The sequence below is a fragment of the Mytilus californianus genome, unplaced genomic scaffold (genome assembly GCF_021869535.1).
Source record: "Mytilus californianus isolate M0D057914Y unplaced genomic scaffold, xbMytCali1.0.p SCAF_7, whole genome shotgun sequence".
Classification (NCBI taxonomy): Eukaryota; Metazoa; Mollusca; class Bivalvia; order Mytilida; family Mytilidae; genus Mytilus; species Mytilus californianus.
This window is the reverse complement of record NW_026262723.1, coordinates 84,875,500-84,892,827: the sequence shown is the minus strand read 5'-3', so window position 1 is coordinate 84,892,827 and position 17,328 is coordinate 84,875,500. Positions and strand designations below refer to the sequence as shown.

Genomic DNA, 17,328 nt, shown 5'->3' with positions numbered 1-17,328 from the left:
GGAACCCCCCATTTGAAAAAATGGCTGGATCCGCCTTGAATTGTATTTTAAGACTTGTGGACCAGTTCTGGTCATGGGTGCAGTCCGATATGGACTCCGATCACGTTGTGGACAGTATGCATGACTTTCATCTTTTAAACAGTACAAGAAATGACTGAGCCAAATGTGTGTCCAACAATTTTTGATACCACTGTTAAGTCTCCAGAGGAATCTTTAGATTCAGTTGATCAAGGCAATAAACGCAGTGACACATGTCATGTTGAATTATTATACCGATGTTAAGGTAGACAGCACATCCTGCACGCTCGAGCCAAATTAATCAAATATTCAAAATGAAAATATCATTAAAAATATTTAGATAGGAAGTTTCTATCTACTGATCAGCTTTTAAATGTTCTGGTGAATGGAAATGTGTCTCATACTGAAAAATGCCTGGCCATTCTCTTGAAACTACGAATAAAGCCACTGCCGAATATATAGGAACTTATCCTGAGGGCTATTGAAATAGTTAACAAGCATGGCTAAAATAACAAATCAAGAATATAGCAGAACTTCACCTGAGACAAAAACACAAGTAAGATCAGAGATAGAAGCTGGTATATCAGTCAAGCAAATTTTCACTGATAATTTTGACCCTGAACATCAGCAACGAAACTCAAAATATGTCCAGAACATAAAGTACCATGTGAATAATGAAAAAAATCCTTTAAACAAACAAAATATTGTTGATGACATGCAAGCTGTCATCAATATGAATTCTGCTAAACACCCTTTTTTGAAAGAGATTGTTCAGACCACAGGCAAACCACCAAGTGTTATCTGTTATACAGATTTTCAAATGAAACATTTTGCCACTGCCTGTAGGTCCTCAATAATTGGTGTTGACAGATCATTCAATCTGGGCGCATGATTTGTTACGACAACTGTTTTATAAGAAAACAAACTAAAACGCAAAGGAAAAAAACACAAACCCAATAATCATGGGACCAATTTATTTGCATTGGGATGATGCTTAGCACACCTGCCAACGTTTCTTCACACACATTGCATCAGTGCTTGGCACCACAATTACATATACTTTGCTTAGTTATAGCCTTCTTGTGATTGGTTCAGATGAGGAAAAAGCTTTAGTCAAATCTATGAAAGACAGTTTCCCACATCTGAACTAACGTTGTACACAAGGCACTTGAGTGAAAATGTGACGAGGCATTTGCGAAGGAAAATTGGCGTAAATGATAGTAACGCAAAACAAGTTTTATCAGGTTTTTTTAGGGGAAAGGGGCCGGTCTGATAGAATCTTATACTATAGTTGATTTTACTTATAAGGTAATTGAAATACAAAGGAAATATGAAGACTTCGTTGGTTCATACCTTTCACAAAAAGTTTCCCTACTATATATATATATATATATTAGGGAATACGTGTACAATGCACGAAAAACAGTCAAGAATTCCATTGCAATGGAAAAACAACAATTGTGAGTCAATTAACCATATCTTGAAACTAAATCAAGATTGGAATCCTGAAAAACTACCAGAGTTGATTAACAAAATTCACAAAAGAATAAAATTGTAAGAAAGTCTTGTCAATGGCGCACTTTATCGCATGGAGACTTTGAGTTAAGCTCCTCAGTTAGCCATTTACAATGTACAAAATCTCTCTGGCAGATTAAATCGGACAAAGAAAGGGCATTAGCATTGTAAAAATTCTTGACTTATGGGAGAAAGGTAATAAAAAATCCGGATTCCACCACTTCAACATGCAGATGTTGGGCTGACAATGCCCAAAAACACGTGCATCTGCACGTAAGCCTGGTCAAAGGAAACGTACCAAAAAGTGACAAAACTGTATCTTCAAAAAGGGCTAAGATACAGTGAACCTTAGTGGTAAAAATGTCTACTGCTTATCAAAATTGGTAGACCACCATGTACATAGCGTATAATGATTATGTTAGATATTAATGTAAATAGTACTATTATAACTAATATAATAATAAAAAAAATATGGACCTCGAGGTAGAACCACGTCCTTGTGGGGTCTGGAAACACGCAAAATAATAAAGATTGCAAAGCGTGGCAGAGTTCTACAAATGAAGCATCTTCAAAATTGGCAAACCATCATGTACATGATATAGCCTTTGATGATTATGTTAGATATGAATGTAAATATTACTGTTATAAAACAAAATATATTGAACTCAAGGTAGAACCACATCCTTGTCGTGGAGTCTGGTTGTTTAATTTCTTCATCTATCAGTATAATGAAACTAGATAGCCTGTGTCGGTCACCTAGGTCTATGTGCCTCTTCAACATTGTAGACTTCTGTTTACAGTTTCTCTCTATCTATTTAGTTTTTGCCCAAAACACAAAAGAGGGTAATGAAAAATCGTCATTGAAGGGCAATCACTCCTATCTACTAACTTTTTTGGCAGAATTTGGCCTGATTGTAGATCTTGTCTTGCTGATCATTTTGGTACTTTAAAGTTTCTATCTAATTTTTTTTTTAAGTTTTCAAGATAATACGCAACATTATGTTGCTAAGTATGTCTTCTTGTCTCTTCTTCAGGTTGGGGACAACCCACCAAATGGGGAACTATTCCCCAAATGAGTAGCCTAACAATCCCTCATTTGAATAATCGTTTGATAGTGCTAAAAAGAAAATGTTCTTAACTGGATCTTTTTACTTAAAATGGCATAAATTTATGGAGAATGGAACAACTTCTTTCAAAGAACTATATTTTAATTTTGAGTTTTTAAAAATTTAGTAGCCAAGAAAATTATCAATTTTTCAAAGTTTTCATAGACTTGTTACTTCTCACTAAATCAAGTTAGGGCTTTTTATTTTTCGGAAAATTTGCTGCATTTTTTATGAATATGTGCCATTTTAATTAAAAAAGACTCAGTCAATAAAATTTTGTTAATATCACTATCAAATGATTACCCTAATGAGGGATTGTAACTCATTTAAGGAATAGTTCCCCAATCCCCATATGCCTATGGAGTTACAACTGAAAATCTTATACATGGTGAAGTAATTGCTTCGTACATACAAAAATTAATTAATAGCTCTTTTGAATTTTGTTTTATACCGGACATTATCAAATTTGGAACGTTAAAACCAGTCTTCAAAAACAAAGGCAACAAAAAGGATGCAAAGAATTATAGAGGCATCACAATAACTCCAACCTTGTCGAAAATTATAGAAACGGTACTAAAATTTCGTATCAATCCAAAAATTATCTGCTTACAAAATCCACCACAAAGAGGCTTTACCAAAAATGCATCTCCATTATATTACTCATTAATTATGGAAGAATTTCATAGGGAAAATAAAGATTTGAAAAGAGAGACAATCTTCGTTATGCTGGATGCTAAATCGGCTTTTGATGTAGAAAAACATTCAAGCCTTATACGGAAATTATTTCATATGGGACTCACACCGCAAGAAATATTAACGATTGATGATCTGTATAAAAATGCAAAATCGTGTGTCAAATGGAACGGAGAACAATCTGACCCATTCAATATTAATTGAAGAAGGAGTCCGTCAAGGCGATACACTTAGCGCCGACCTAAACAAAGTTTATGTAAATGAGCTGCTCAATGAAATATGCAATACTGGATTTGGAGGCCATATTGGAACAATAAACTGTAGTGCACCCACATGTGCTGATGATTTGACCGTCACTAGTAACTCTCAGTTAGAAGCACAAATATTAGTCAACATAGCAAATGACTACAGTAAAAGAGAATCATACATACTACAACCTACACAAACCAACAGCAATACCCAAAATGATGTGACACTTCTTATGGATGAAAAGGAAATGCAAACAATTGATAAAACCACCCATATAGGCATACACAAATCAACCAGCAACACCCAACTTATAACAGCATGCAGAAGAAAATATTAAGAAAGCTAGAAGAGCTCTGTATAGTTTAATGGGCTCGATATAGTGATGACCAGTACCAAGTCACTAAAAATATTGCAATCTTTTTACAAGAAGACGATTACACAAATTCTATCATGACCAAATACAACTGCTGACCCAGCTATAAACCTTTTATCTGGATTGCTACCTTTAAATGCTGAAATAGACATCAAAATTATAACTTTACTTGGAAATATCTCATGCTCTAATAAAACTACTGTTGAATGGAAGATAGCTAACCGTCAATTGAAAATAAAATCAAGCAAAAGTAACAGCTGGTGCACAGATGCAATGCTTTGCTTTAACTACCAATTAGATGATCCTGTGACTTTCTTAGATACTGTATACCAACTAAGACAACTTGGATGAAATGTATGACCAATAAAATGAAAACATTTTGGTACAAAAAAATATAAGTTGAGACAGAACAATTCTCTAGTCTACAATATTTATCTCCAATATACAAATTTGGACATTGTCATGCATTAGTATGTATAACAACACTCAATTCTAAACTTGTACACAAATTGCCGCCGAGAATAAAAATTGCTTCAGGTGGATATATTCTACAATCACACAGAGCCAAATATAACTCAAATGGAGTGGAACCAACATGTCAGCTGTGCCAAAAAGGAGACGAAACACTATCTCATTTCTTGCTCATATGCGATGTACTGGAAATAGTAAGAAAACCAATGTTAGAGAAAATTATTTCAACATCTGGTAGAATTTTTTCTAAAGACTATACAGTCATTTGAATTGCTTATGCGCATATGTGATCCGTATTTTTTTTTACAGCATGAACTATAATAATCAGAATATATTGAACAATATATCCAAAGTACTGGAATCTCAATGCAGGAAGTTGATACATATACTCCATATAACCCGATATAGACTACAGAGCTATAATGATGGAAAACAACAGAAAAGGAGAAGAAAAATATAACATTAATACGGGTGGGCGTGTCTTGGCATAAGACAGTTTCAATATCCAGTGGCGGATCCAGAGGGGGCGTAGAGGGCGTACGCCCCCCTTTTGACTTGCACCTTTTTTTTTAATCAAGACTTTAAAATGATTAATCAGACTAGATTTCGTTAACTTTGCCATTTCCCGTATATTTGATTTTTATGCGACAATTCGTTACTTATAAAGATATTATTCGCTCGTATTTACGTGTAATATATTATTGATTATGTCAAAGTCACCGTGGAGTTGACCAGTACGTCGAAAAAACGTCCCTCAGACATTTTGAAATTCAAAATACAGTAACACATTGCTAAGGCTGAGGATGACAAGCATGACGCCTTCAAGGCGACAAAGGATGGAACAAGGACGTATTGACTCCTCTTTCATAATTCCACCCAACAGAAGGTAATACTCTATTACACTCACATGATAAAAAAAAGTTCCTCCGCTATAATATTTACCTACGAAAACATGTTTAACCCCACACGCCCCAGCCCATTAATAACATTGCTGAATAATGATCCCCAGTCAGTAATCTCTAGATAGATTAAAGGTCCAAGGTACGGACCATTTGATTTTCGTGGGGGGGGGGGTCTGAGATATTTTATAGAAAAAAAATTCTGGCCCTGATTTTTGCCTTAAAAAAAAATTCTGGCCGTACCTGGGTTGAAAACAATAATCTTGCCCACTTTTTTTACTATTAGAAAAAAAATTTCCAACAAAATTATTTAGCTTTAAATGTATAAAAAACGGGCGTAATTTTTTTTTGGTTCGCATGTAAATCCCAGGCCACCCTCAGAAAATCATATGGTCCGTGCCTAAACTCTTGTTGGTATTTGAATTACTATTCTTGTGTTTCTTAATGTTTTTAAAAGAGTTTAGACTAAAGAGAGGGATGTGGCCGGAATGTCTGTTTCGCCGAACTGGTATACTGAGTACTTTTTTCAAGTTCGCGTGTGGTAGTGGAGGTATGGTATCATGCTCCAGATTTTGGAGGTGTGCCTTGACTAGGCGGCAGCACATATTATACAGATTACAGATCCAATGAATATTTGTTCGCAAAAGATCTGTTTATTTTCCAGCCTAATTGCTGTATAAATTTAATTTCACACGTCGTTATACTAGCTGTTATATTTAATTTCAGCAATACTCAGTTCACTGGTAAAATGGATTTAAACCGGATTTTAGATTAATGTTCAGGTTTTACTGTACTCTCAAGGATTTATATAGTACTATATAAATACTTGTTACTTTAAGTCAGTCTATATTTGGTGACCTGGCTGTTAGGCTGACATAAACATGGCAGAGACTATACCCGAAATAAGTAATGTATTGAAGGAAGCAACAAATTCTTTTCAACAGAAATTCGGGTACAAACCAGAAAAGGCTGCATACGGCCCAGGAAGAGTAAATTTGATCGGAGAACACACCGATTACAATGATGGATTTGTTTTCCCGATGGCAAGTACAATAAATTAGTTATCTCTGCTATATTCTCTTAATTAAAAGGTCTCTAAAGTAAAATAGTTTAGTTGTTTATCGAGCTCAACTGAAAAAAAAAAAATTATTTTTGAAACGCATGATTTATATAACTACAAAATATACAGCTTGTTAATATTGTATTCTTTCCATTGTTGACTGGAGGTGTATATATATTTGAATGGTTGTGCTTTCAAGTTGGGTCTTGGCTGAAGAAAAGTTGTATGTGAACAGAACCGAAGACAATTAATTATAATTGTTCATGTAAATTTACACGTTTCAAAAGAAACGACATTCAAGGTTGTATGATGACGCAATGGGAAAAGCTTTCACTTGATTGGTTACAATACACACACCTACTTTTTACAGTAAAACATTTCTGGCGGAGTTGTTCTGAACTTGATTGGTTACAATACACACACCTACTTTTTACAGTAAAACATTTGTGGCGGAGTTGTACTGATCCTACACCCAGAAGGAAATACAATTCTAGATACAACTAACTGGACATCACTTCTTGTCTTACATCCAAACCATATAGTCACTTGTCTCAGAATTTTGTCCCCCAAATAACCTAAATATAGGATATTTTTTTCTGAGACAAGTGCCTGTGATCCAAACATGTCAATATAATACTTCCATGATCCATATATAATCAGAGATATTCTATATAAAAATAAGAAAATGTGGTACGATTGCCAATGAGACAACTCTCCACAAGAGACCAAATGACACAGAAATTAACAACCATAGGTCATCTTACGGCTTCAACAATGATCAAAGCCCATACAGCATAGTCAGCTATAAAAAGGCCCCAAAATGACAAATGTAAAACAATTCAAACGAGAAAACTAACAGCTTAATGTATATGTACAAAATAATGAACTACAAACAAATATGTTACACAGCAACAAACGACAACCACTGAATTACAGGCTCCTGACTTGGGACAGGCACATCAAAATGTGGCAGGGTTAAACTTGTTTGAAGGCGCAACCCTCCCCCTAACCTGGGACAGTGGGTGTAACAGTACAACATAGATAGTATATTTATGTTCATATCAAACAGAAATACGTGAAAAAAATTGAAATTAATAGAAAACCAAAAATAACAGATTTCAGAAAAAAGGGGGAGGTCTAAAAAAAAATATGCCCTGTCCCCAAGTACTTATGCCCCTGAGGTCATTAAACAGCGGTTTTCCAGTGGGAAATTATTAAGTTAGAAAAAGTACTTAATGGGTTTTTTTTATTATTAAATTTAGTTTTATAATTACTTCTTGTGTCGCTAATTTGTAAGATGTAGGTATTGGATTGTTTAGATATAAATTGAAATGTGTAATTTAAGTTAGATCAGTTGGCCCTAGCCAGTGATTCCGGGGGAACATGTATACACACTAATCCATGGCAGATACAAATTATGGTAGTGTAGGGTTAATTGCGAACATGAAAATGCTTTCTGACTGGGGATCAGCCAGGCAAAAAACATGCCCCTGGCCAAGTTCAGAAATGCAAAACTTTCACGATATATACTTCCCCAAAAATGCCAAATTGTTCAAATACAATAAAAAAATTAACAAATAAATAAATAAATAAATAGATCCTAAATTTTCAATGATTAAAAAAACTATATGATGAATATCAACATATTCTTTTATGCCATGTATTTGAAATACTGTTTTGTCTTTAAATATGCATGTTTTAGGATCAATATTAACTCTTTCCATTTGCATGATTCTTTGAGGCATTTCTACTAATGTACTGAACGATTCCTTTAGGCATTGCTGTCAGACACTGGACATTGCCTTGAAGCATTGTAAATACATGTATATGAAAATGGTTATGCTCAGTAGACGAGTTGCATGTATGTCAACGTATATTTGTTCCGCCTAACAGAAGTTCCACTGTAAACTTTGTTATAAACAATGTCATAATATTTATTCCTGCTGGAACAACTATTCTATACCATTTATTCCGTCAGGAACATTTACTGTAATATTTATTCCAGTGGAAATAATATTCCAGAATATTGTTTCCGTTTGGAACTTATATTACGAATGAACTTCTATTCCGTGACACTTTCTAAGCACAATAATGCAATATATACTGAAAGCTGTAGGTTTTATGGTTTGGTTTTGCTATTTCTTGTTTGAGAAAAATAGAAAATAATAATGACATGGAGGAAAATCAATAGAAGATGCCCATTCATGCCATTTGGAAGCTCAATTTAAAAATGTATCTTGATTATCATTTTACATGAATCTGATTTTGTGACACATAATTGTACAAGCTTGCAAATATTGTGCCATATGATTGTATATCCCAGCTGCAGGCAGTATTGGATATACATGATTGTACAATCCAGGCAGTATTGTGACATGATTTTTCAAACCTAGCCTTATCCATGACCTATGATTTTACATAGTTTCAATATCACAAGAGTTAGTCATTTTACAGGCATTACCTCTGGTTACATTGTTGGTTGGGAAGAAGACAGATTCTGGGACATGTAGAGTTTTAACATTAGCAAACATTGGAAATGACAACTATGTGGAATTCGCTATTCCATCAAACAAAGATGGTCTATCACCTGGTAAACCAATGTGGGCAAATTACGTCAAAGGAGTTGTTGCAAACTATAAAGGTGGGTAAATTTTAAAAAAATGGTGTATTTCATTACAATTTTTAGATTTCAATGTATTTCATGAGGGCCTCCAGGAAGATTAGTTTTATAGGAAACTGTGTTAACCTCTTTAAATAAAGAATATTATTATTATTATTATTATTAAATGTATTTTAGTCATTTCAATGCATATATAATTCTAGCTTTTATTTGTTGAGCACTTATGCATATTATACATTATATTTTTTTGTTAACTTTTTGTGTGCTTCAGTGATAGTCTTGACTTATAAAAATAATAAAGTTTGAATAATATTTTGTTTTTGTGTGTTGTAGGACCAATGTGTTCATTTGATGCTGTTATTGTTTCAACTGTTCCTTTGGGAGGTGGAGTATCAAGTTCAGCATCTTTAGAAGTTGGTACTTATACTTTTCTTGATGAACTAAATGGTCTGTCATCGGATACAAGTGTGCCAAAGACAGAGAAAGCATTGGCATGCCAAAAAGCTGAACATGAGTACGCAGGGATGCCTTGTGGAATAATGGACCAGTTTATATCAATGTTGGCTGAGAAGGATCATGCTCTTTTGATAGACTGCAGGTAAGCTAAAGTCATGGAAATTATATGGTTTTGAATCTGTTAATTAAGAACATTACTTTGTTTTTATAGATCAAGGTAAACATTCAAAACAATATATGATAATCAGATCATCACTCAATAAAATATCAGCCACCCCACACAATGTTAACTTCTTTTGCTTGTTCATTGCTCTGACTTGACAAAACTGCTTCATATTGTGATTATCAGATGTTACTGTATGATATCAAAATAAAGAAAACCTAATAACCTGTATTTTTCAATACAAAAACCTAATAACCTGTATTTTTCAATACAAAGGGATGTGGAGTATACATTTATGTAAGAGACAGCAATATAAAAATAAAGGAGATATGATATGATTGCCAAAGAGACAACTATCCACCAAAGTTTAAATGAAGTGGATGTAAATAAACTCATCATATATATATACCAGGATTGAAATTTTGTATTTGCGTCAGACACGCGTTTCATCTACAAAAGGCTCATCAGTGACGCTCGAATCAAAAAAAGGTTAAAAAGGCCAAATAAAGTACAAAGTTGAAGAGCATTGAGGACCATAAATGTTTGCCAAATACAGCTAAGGTAATCTATTCCTGAGGTAGAAAAGCCTTAGTATTTCAAAAATACAAAGTTTAAAAAACAGTTAATTTATAATTATGACAATATTGCATGTAAGCAATTATAGGCAACCGTACTGCCTTCAGCAATGTGAAAAACCCATACCGTATAGTCAGCTATAAAAGGCCCTGACATGAAAAATATGAAACCAAAGGCATTAAGAAATAAACTTCAATGACTGACAAGTCAAGACAAGCTAAATGGGTTGTTTCACAGATTTTGCAAACAACTCTAGCATGTTGAACTTGAATCATATTCTTAATAGAATAGAGAATGGAAACAGGGAATGTGTCAAAGAGACAACAACTCAACCAAAGAGCAAGTAAATACTGCACACGGAGGTGGGCTTCAAGTGGCCCCTAAACAATAATGTGTACTAGTTCAGCAAAATGGACGCCACACTAAACTCCAAAACATAAAAATGGACCAAAATTAAAAAAACGCACAAGACTAACAAAGGCTAGGTTCCTGACTTGGGTCAGGTGCAAAAATGCGGCGTAGTTAATAAAATTGAGAATGGAAATGGGGAATGTGTCAAAGAGCAGAAAACAGCCCAAGGCTGCCAATGGGTCTTCAACACAGCGAGAAAATCACACACCCGGCGGCGGGCTTCAGGTGGCCCCTAAACAAAAATGTGTACTAGTTCAGTGAAAATGGACGTCACACTAAACTCCAAAACATATATGTGAACTAAAATTAAAAAAACATACAAGACTAACAAAGGCCAGATGCTCCTGACTTGGGACAGGCGCAAAAATGCGGCGGGGTTAAACATGTTTTGTGAGATCTCAACCCTCCCCTATACCTCTAGCCAATGTAGAATAAACAAATACACAGCAATACGCACAGTAAAACTCAGCTTAAAAGAAGTCCGAGTCCGATGTCAGAATAGATAAGAGAAGAAACTAAGCAAAATGACAAACTTTTAGGAAATTTTTGGTCCTCAATGCTCATCAACTTCGTACTTTATTTGGCCTTTTTAACTTTTTTTTATTGGAGCATCACTGATGAGTCTTTTGTAGACGAAACGCATGTCTGGCGCAAATACAAAATTTCAGTCCTGGTATCTATGATACATAAATTAACAAAGGACTACTTACAGTTACTGACATGCCAGCTCCAGACTTCAATTAGAATGATTGAAAGATTATGTCTTCTTAATATGAAAATCAAGCACAATTCCTACAGTCAGGGGTTTAGTATTATGCCATCATTAATTATACGAAAAGAACATAACCTGCATCATGCAAACAACTGGTTTTAGAATAAGTGTGTTTATTTCCGATGCAAAATCAATATTAATTCAACAAAAAAACAGTATCATAACTATATCATTTGTGAATAAGTCTGACTAATGCTTTGGTTACCTTTTGAGGTGAATGACGACATTTTTCTGCTTTGTATAGAATATTACCATAAAAGATAAGATGTGAAATACCTGTACATATAAGATGTCTTTACGTTGATTTATATTTACGAATAATGTCCTTGTAGCGATGATAAAATTTAGTAAATGTTTTTACAAGTTTGTGATATCGAAAACCCTGGTATAAAAAATTTTCAGTAATACAGAGATTTCTTAAAATCAAATACGTTGTTACATACACAAGCCATTAAAACAAGTTGAGATATATAATCACCATACGATGGTGCCAAGGGAAGGTCACCATCTAAAAACAGATATTTAACAATAGGGAATGAAAAATCATCTCTTTTATTGTAAATATTAATATTAAGCTTCCCCTTAGAGATCAAGGAAAGGGTAGTGTTCATTGTTAGTATTAGTTTCATTTAAAGTAAGTTCAACAGGATAAATCTCTTTAGTGTACATGCTGAAGTCATCATTATTGAGAACCAAAATATCATCCAAATATCTAAATGTGTTATAATAAAATTTTTACATCAGATGTTGTTTCCATGGGTATTTCCTGATTTTAGACATAAATTGTGATTCCTAACAATGCAGAAACAGGTCTGCAATAAGTGATGCACAGTTAGTCCCCATTGGAATTCCGATTTAATATGTAGATACATGTTTGTATAGAATACATGTGAAATCAATGATAAATTTCTTAGAGCTGTTGCAAGTCATCCTTTCTGCAAACCGTACTCATAGATCTGTTTAAAGAATTGATATTTTGTACCAAGTTTAAGTTTCATTAAAATGATGTAAAATAATCATGGGTGTCACTGAATTTATCATCAATGCTTTTATCATTCTATAATTGTGTTTGGAGAAAAAAAACATTGAATTTTTTTTTCACAATTTCTATTCACAGCATAACAACATGACACCATTGAATGATGTATTCAACAAAATAAAGTCAATCACATTTCATTAATTTAACTTCATTTAAACAGACATTTGTCTGGTTACAAAATATCACATTTAAAAAAATTTAGGACCTAGTTTGGATGAATAAAGAGTAAAAGATAATTTTGCAATTTTTACGCGATTTATGCACATTCTTTACAAATCTGCACTTCTTTTAAAAATTTCATTCAATAATATTCAAACCTTTTCCATATGCATGAATAATTCATGCATATGGAAAAGGTTTGAATAAATTAGGTTTTTCTTTTTGATTTCAAGTCGTTATTTATAAGAGTTCAACATATTAAAGTTAGTATAAAATCTTATATAAAATATTCCACTCAGAAACCATTCCTTGACCTTCGTAAGTATAACTGGAGCAAAATCACAGTTACAAGTAAAACACCATGCTAAATGATAATGTTAAAAGAGTATTCTTGTAACTGAAATGTAGCTCATACATCTGCAGATCTAGCATGTCTAGAAATCGTACCAAAAAGATTATTCATTTTTGTTTTGGCAATTTACAAATGTAACCAGGTCCTCTACTTACCGGTGCTATTTGCAGCCTATAGATAATATTATTGACATATTAAAATAAAGATCCCACTTTGTTGCCTCACTGAACTTTCATGATTAGTAGGACTTTATGGATTTTTTCGTAGGAAAGAATCTTTTTCCTTCTTTGCAAGATGGAAGTATGTGGGGATACTGCTTTAAATATCTTTGCTCTGGTAGCAGTAAAGTTCATTAAGTTAAAAGACTAAGACAGTACAACCCCCTAGGCTTTGATTATTTAAATTCTAGAGATAAAAATAGATCTAACAATGCTGGCAGGTTACACAACCTCCTTATTAGAGATGAACACACTTTGTTCTTTTTGTTTTTCATTTACTTTGATGAAAAAATCCATTATTTACTATAAACATTTTGTTTAATTTGCTCTGTAGGTCATTAGAAAGCAAACTTGTTCCAATGAAAGACTCCAGTGTTGTTGTTTTGGTCACGAATTCCAATGTGAAACATCAGTTGACAGGATCAGAATATCCAACTCGCAGACGACAGTGTGAAATGTCTGCAAAGACCATGGGAAAGAAAAGCCTTCGTGATGCAACAGAACAAGATTTGGAAGGTAAATACCTTATCCATGTTAACCATTCCTTCATTGAACAAAGGAATTTTTTCTTTTGTCAATGTTCCTGAGGGAGTGAAAATATTATGCTTTGATATTTTATGAAAAATTCTTTTGAAACAATAATCAACTTGGTAAGATGTATCTAAAGACATTGAATAATTTTTATTCTGATTTGATATTAAAATCTCACCTGTATGCAGTTTACCGAAATTCATACATTTACCAAAATATGGCAAACCTTATCCTATTATCTTATTTCAACAGAATGCAAAGACAAATTAGATGAAGAGACATTTAGACGTGTACGACATGTGATAGGGGAAATTTCACGAACAGAGGAAGCAGCTAATGCACTTGAAAATGGAGATTATAAACGGTTTGGAGAACTTATGGTTGCAAGTCATAATTCTCTACGGTAAGATTTTAAGAAAGAATCATATCACTGAGATCCTTCTAAAAGTGAAGAATCACCAGTAACATCAGTTATCTGATTGCTTCAAGAGTTCAGAGTTAATTAAAAGTCTAACTGATAATACACCATTAGCATGGGTATTTAGTGATGGTAGCACCTGTACATCTCTCTGTTCTACTGGCAATAGATTGTTTTATTTCAAAGCCTTTGCAGTTGGAAGTTAAGTCATATGAAACGAGTTTCTTGTAAATATTATGTTAGAGAAATTATTGAACCAATGCATGCTTATAAACTAAAGTAAGTCCTCTATGCGTGTTTTTGTACATTTATTACAAATCTATAATGTATAGTCGACAAAAAATATTTCATTCAGTGATTGTTGATCAAAACTTTTGCTGCTAATTAACTTTTGGGTTTTGTTTACTGAGGTTTACTAATCTTGACCTTGATACACAATAAACACAGAATCATGGAGCATGTGAAAAATAAGTGAGTTGATAGCACAATGTTATTTTCTAAAACTTTTGTTATACCAGTTGTTAAATCATTTGGTGTATACATTTTTAGCTTTTTAAGACCAATTAACTCTTTTTATCTACCTCCTAGTGTACCTTATCTTTTCTTTCATCACATTTTTTTTCCCTCCCACTTGTGCTGTGCGGTTGCCAAAGTTCTAACAAGAAGTCTTGTGGTTAAGGTCACTGCTTAAGGAAATGCTATCAGGGAATTAAGCATTCAGATTCAGGGAGACAATAATTCAATACCAGTACATTTCTGAAGATTTTGATAATAAAAAGGATTTTCTTTAACAAGAAAGACCATATTCATTTGTTTTTCAATAAAACTTTGCAATTTAAGTATATAAAATATAATAAACTTTTTTTTTAGAATTTGACTTATGTGATTTTAAAGTTTACAACATTGATCTCTTTATCCTGGGAGTGACATTATTCTCAATTAACACACACGTATAAACCAATCAACCATTTCTTATTTGATAATTCTGTACATTCAATAACATTTCCATCTATTACAGAGATGATTATGAAGTGTCATGTACTGAGTTAGATCAGTTAGTGGAGGCAGCATTAGAGGTTGATGGTGTGTATGGTTCCAGAATGACGGGAGGTGGATTTGGTGGATGTACAGTTACGTTAGTGAAGCAATCGGCTGTCAATAATGCTATTGAACATATACAGGTAATATTCCACATTTTTTATGACAAATTAAAAAAGTAAAAACATACCACATAAGGTATCAAGCTACATTATTTTTATGCCGCACCTGGGGGCATTATGTGTTTTGGTCTGTGTGTCCGTTCGTTCAATCGTCCGTTTGTTAGTTCGTTCGTTCCTCCTTCATTCTGTCCCACTTCAGGTTAAAGTTTTTGGTTAAAGTAGTTTTTGATGAAGTTGAAGTCCAATCAATTTGAAACTAAGTACACATGTTCCCTATGGTATGATCGTTTTAATTTTAATGCTAAATTAGAGTTTTGACCACAATTTCACGATCCACTGAACATAGAAAATGATAGTGCGAGTGGGGCATCCGTGTACTATGGACACATTCTTGTTCTTGATATTATACAGAAAAACTCTTTCTCATAATATGATATAGTTTTAACCCTCAAACTGTTGCAATGGAAAAGACAAAAAATCTAACAAATAAGCAATTTAATAGTTGAATCATACTTTGATCTTTATCTTTTCTTGATACAATGATTTTTACATTCAAGTTTGTTAAAACCATGAAATTTTTTTTCTTCAGAAAAAGTATAGTGGTAAAGCTACATTTTTTGTTTGTCCACCATCAGGAGGAGCCAAACCAGTCCCTGTTTGATGATTGCTATTATTAGTCAACGAGGATCTTGTTATTGTTATAAATTACCAGTATTTATTTGATATGTGGATAAGGAACTCATCTTCATCATCTTTATCATCCTAAAGGGGATCTCATTATTGTTATGATTAATTTGAAAAGTTGGGAATTAACCTGTTGTTAGTGTTTTAATTTGTTGACAGTGTGGCAGCTAGCTGTTGAATCACCAGTATTTTAGAGAACAGTGCTACCGTACAATGCAAGTCTTAGAATCTCTGTTTTGATTGGAATCTCATTTATAGAAATATAGCAATATATTGTTTGTAATATACGAATTTGGGTTTATAATAAAGAAGAACTTTATATGGTTTTATCAGCTCGTCTTATTTCTTCATTGTTCTTAACTTAAAAACTATCCATAAAGGAACCTATAAAACATGCTGGATATTTAGACAAAAATCAACCCAATTAGAGAAATCAAAACCTAAGAAGAAAACTTTAACTGAAAAAAAACATAATTGAGTGTAATTGTTTGCATAAAAAAAAATATAATATATAGAAATTACAAAATTATCATTCTTTTAAGATTTAAACTAGTTGTTATAGAAGAGATAGAAAATATCAAAACAGGATAAAGAAAGGTCAAAAGAAAGCTACACATGATCAAAATCAAAGACCATGCAGATAATACAAGACATTAAAAACAAATGTCACGCAGAAGATACCATGAAAGATCATGAAATATTAAAAAACAGGTCATGAGGGAAATAACAGGATATGCTAAAAAAAATGAGTAATTACATGGTAAAACATAAGATCAAGTAGAAAATACAAGACATTGTAAAAAGTAACATGTAGGAGATAAAACTCATATTAAAAAACAAAAACATCCAGACAATGCAATTAAAGCAATACAACAATACACAAATATGGAAAAATAAGAAATTCACAAAAACCCTAAGAAATACAGACAAACAAAAACATGTCATGAAGAAGAAGCCAGCTTATCATAAAATACAAATGACATGCAGAAGATGCCAGAATATGATCTATAACAAATGCCCTAGAGATGATAACACTTGTCATGGTAAAAACATGACAGATTAAATTAAATGTTATGCATGAGATACCTATATATGTTGAAAAACAAAGGTAGATGATATCAACAGATGACAAAGAGAAAATATGATGCAGAAAATACAATTAAACAATGCATGCTAAAATCTCTTATATATCAAGAAATATACCAAAATGAAATATAATAAAAAAGTATGCTGACAATACCAAGACAAAATCAAAGCAAATATGACACAGAAGAATCCAACTCATGAAAAAACAGACATTTTGTAGATGATACAAAAACATGATTAAGACAATACCAGAACATAAACAAAATCAAATGTCATTCAGACAGTACCAGAACATAAAC

At 33.0% G+C, this 17,328-nt stretch overlaps 2 protein-coding genes across 3 annotated transcripts in view; one reads left to right on the top strand and one right to left on the bottom strand.

Moving 5' to 3' along the window:
* The window catches only part of LOC127707742 (peroxiredoxin-like 2A), a 44,314-nt gene that overhangs the window by 13,380 nt on the left and 13,606 nt on the right, over positions 1 to 17,328 (bottom strand). The gene's annotated exons all lie outside the window — the stretch shown is intronic.
* Positions 5,925 to 16,275, top strand: LOC127707725 (galactokinase-like). The gene is made up of 7 exons (XM_052212432.1): positions 5,925 to 6,367; positions 8,839 to 9,025; positions 9,338 to 9,602; positions 13,485 to 13,666; positions 13,934 to 14,084; positions 15,118 to 15,280; positions 15,849 to 16,275. Exons 1-7 carry the CDS (start codon positions 6,206 to 6,208, stop codon positions 15,918 to 15,920), a joined length of 1,182 nt encoding a protein of 393 aa, XP_052068392.1. The 5' UTR covers positions 5,925 to 6,205; the 3' UTR covers positions 15,921 to 16,275.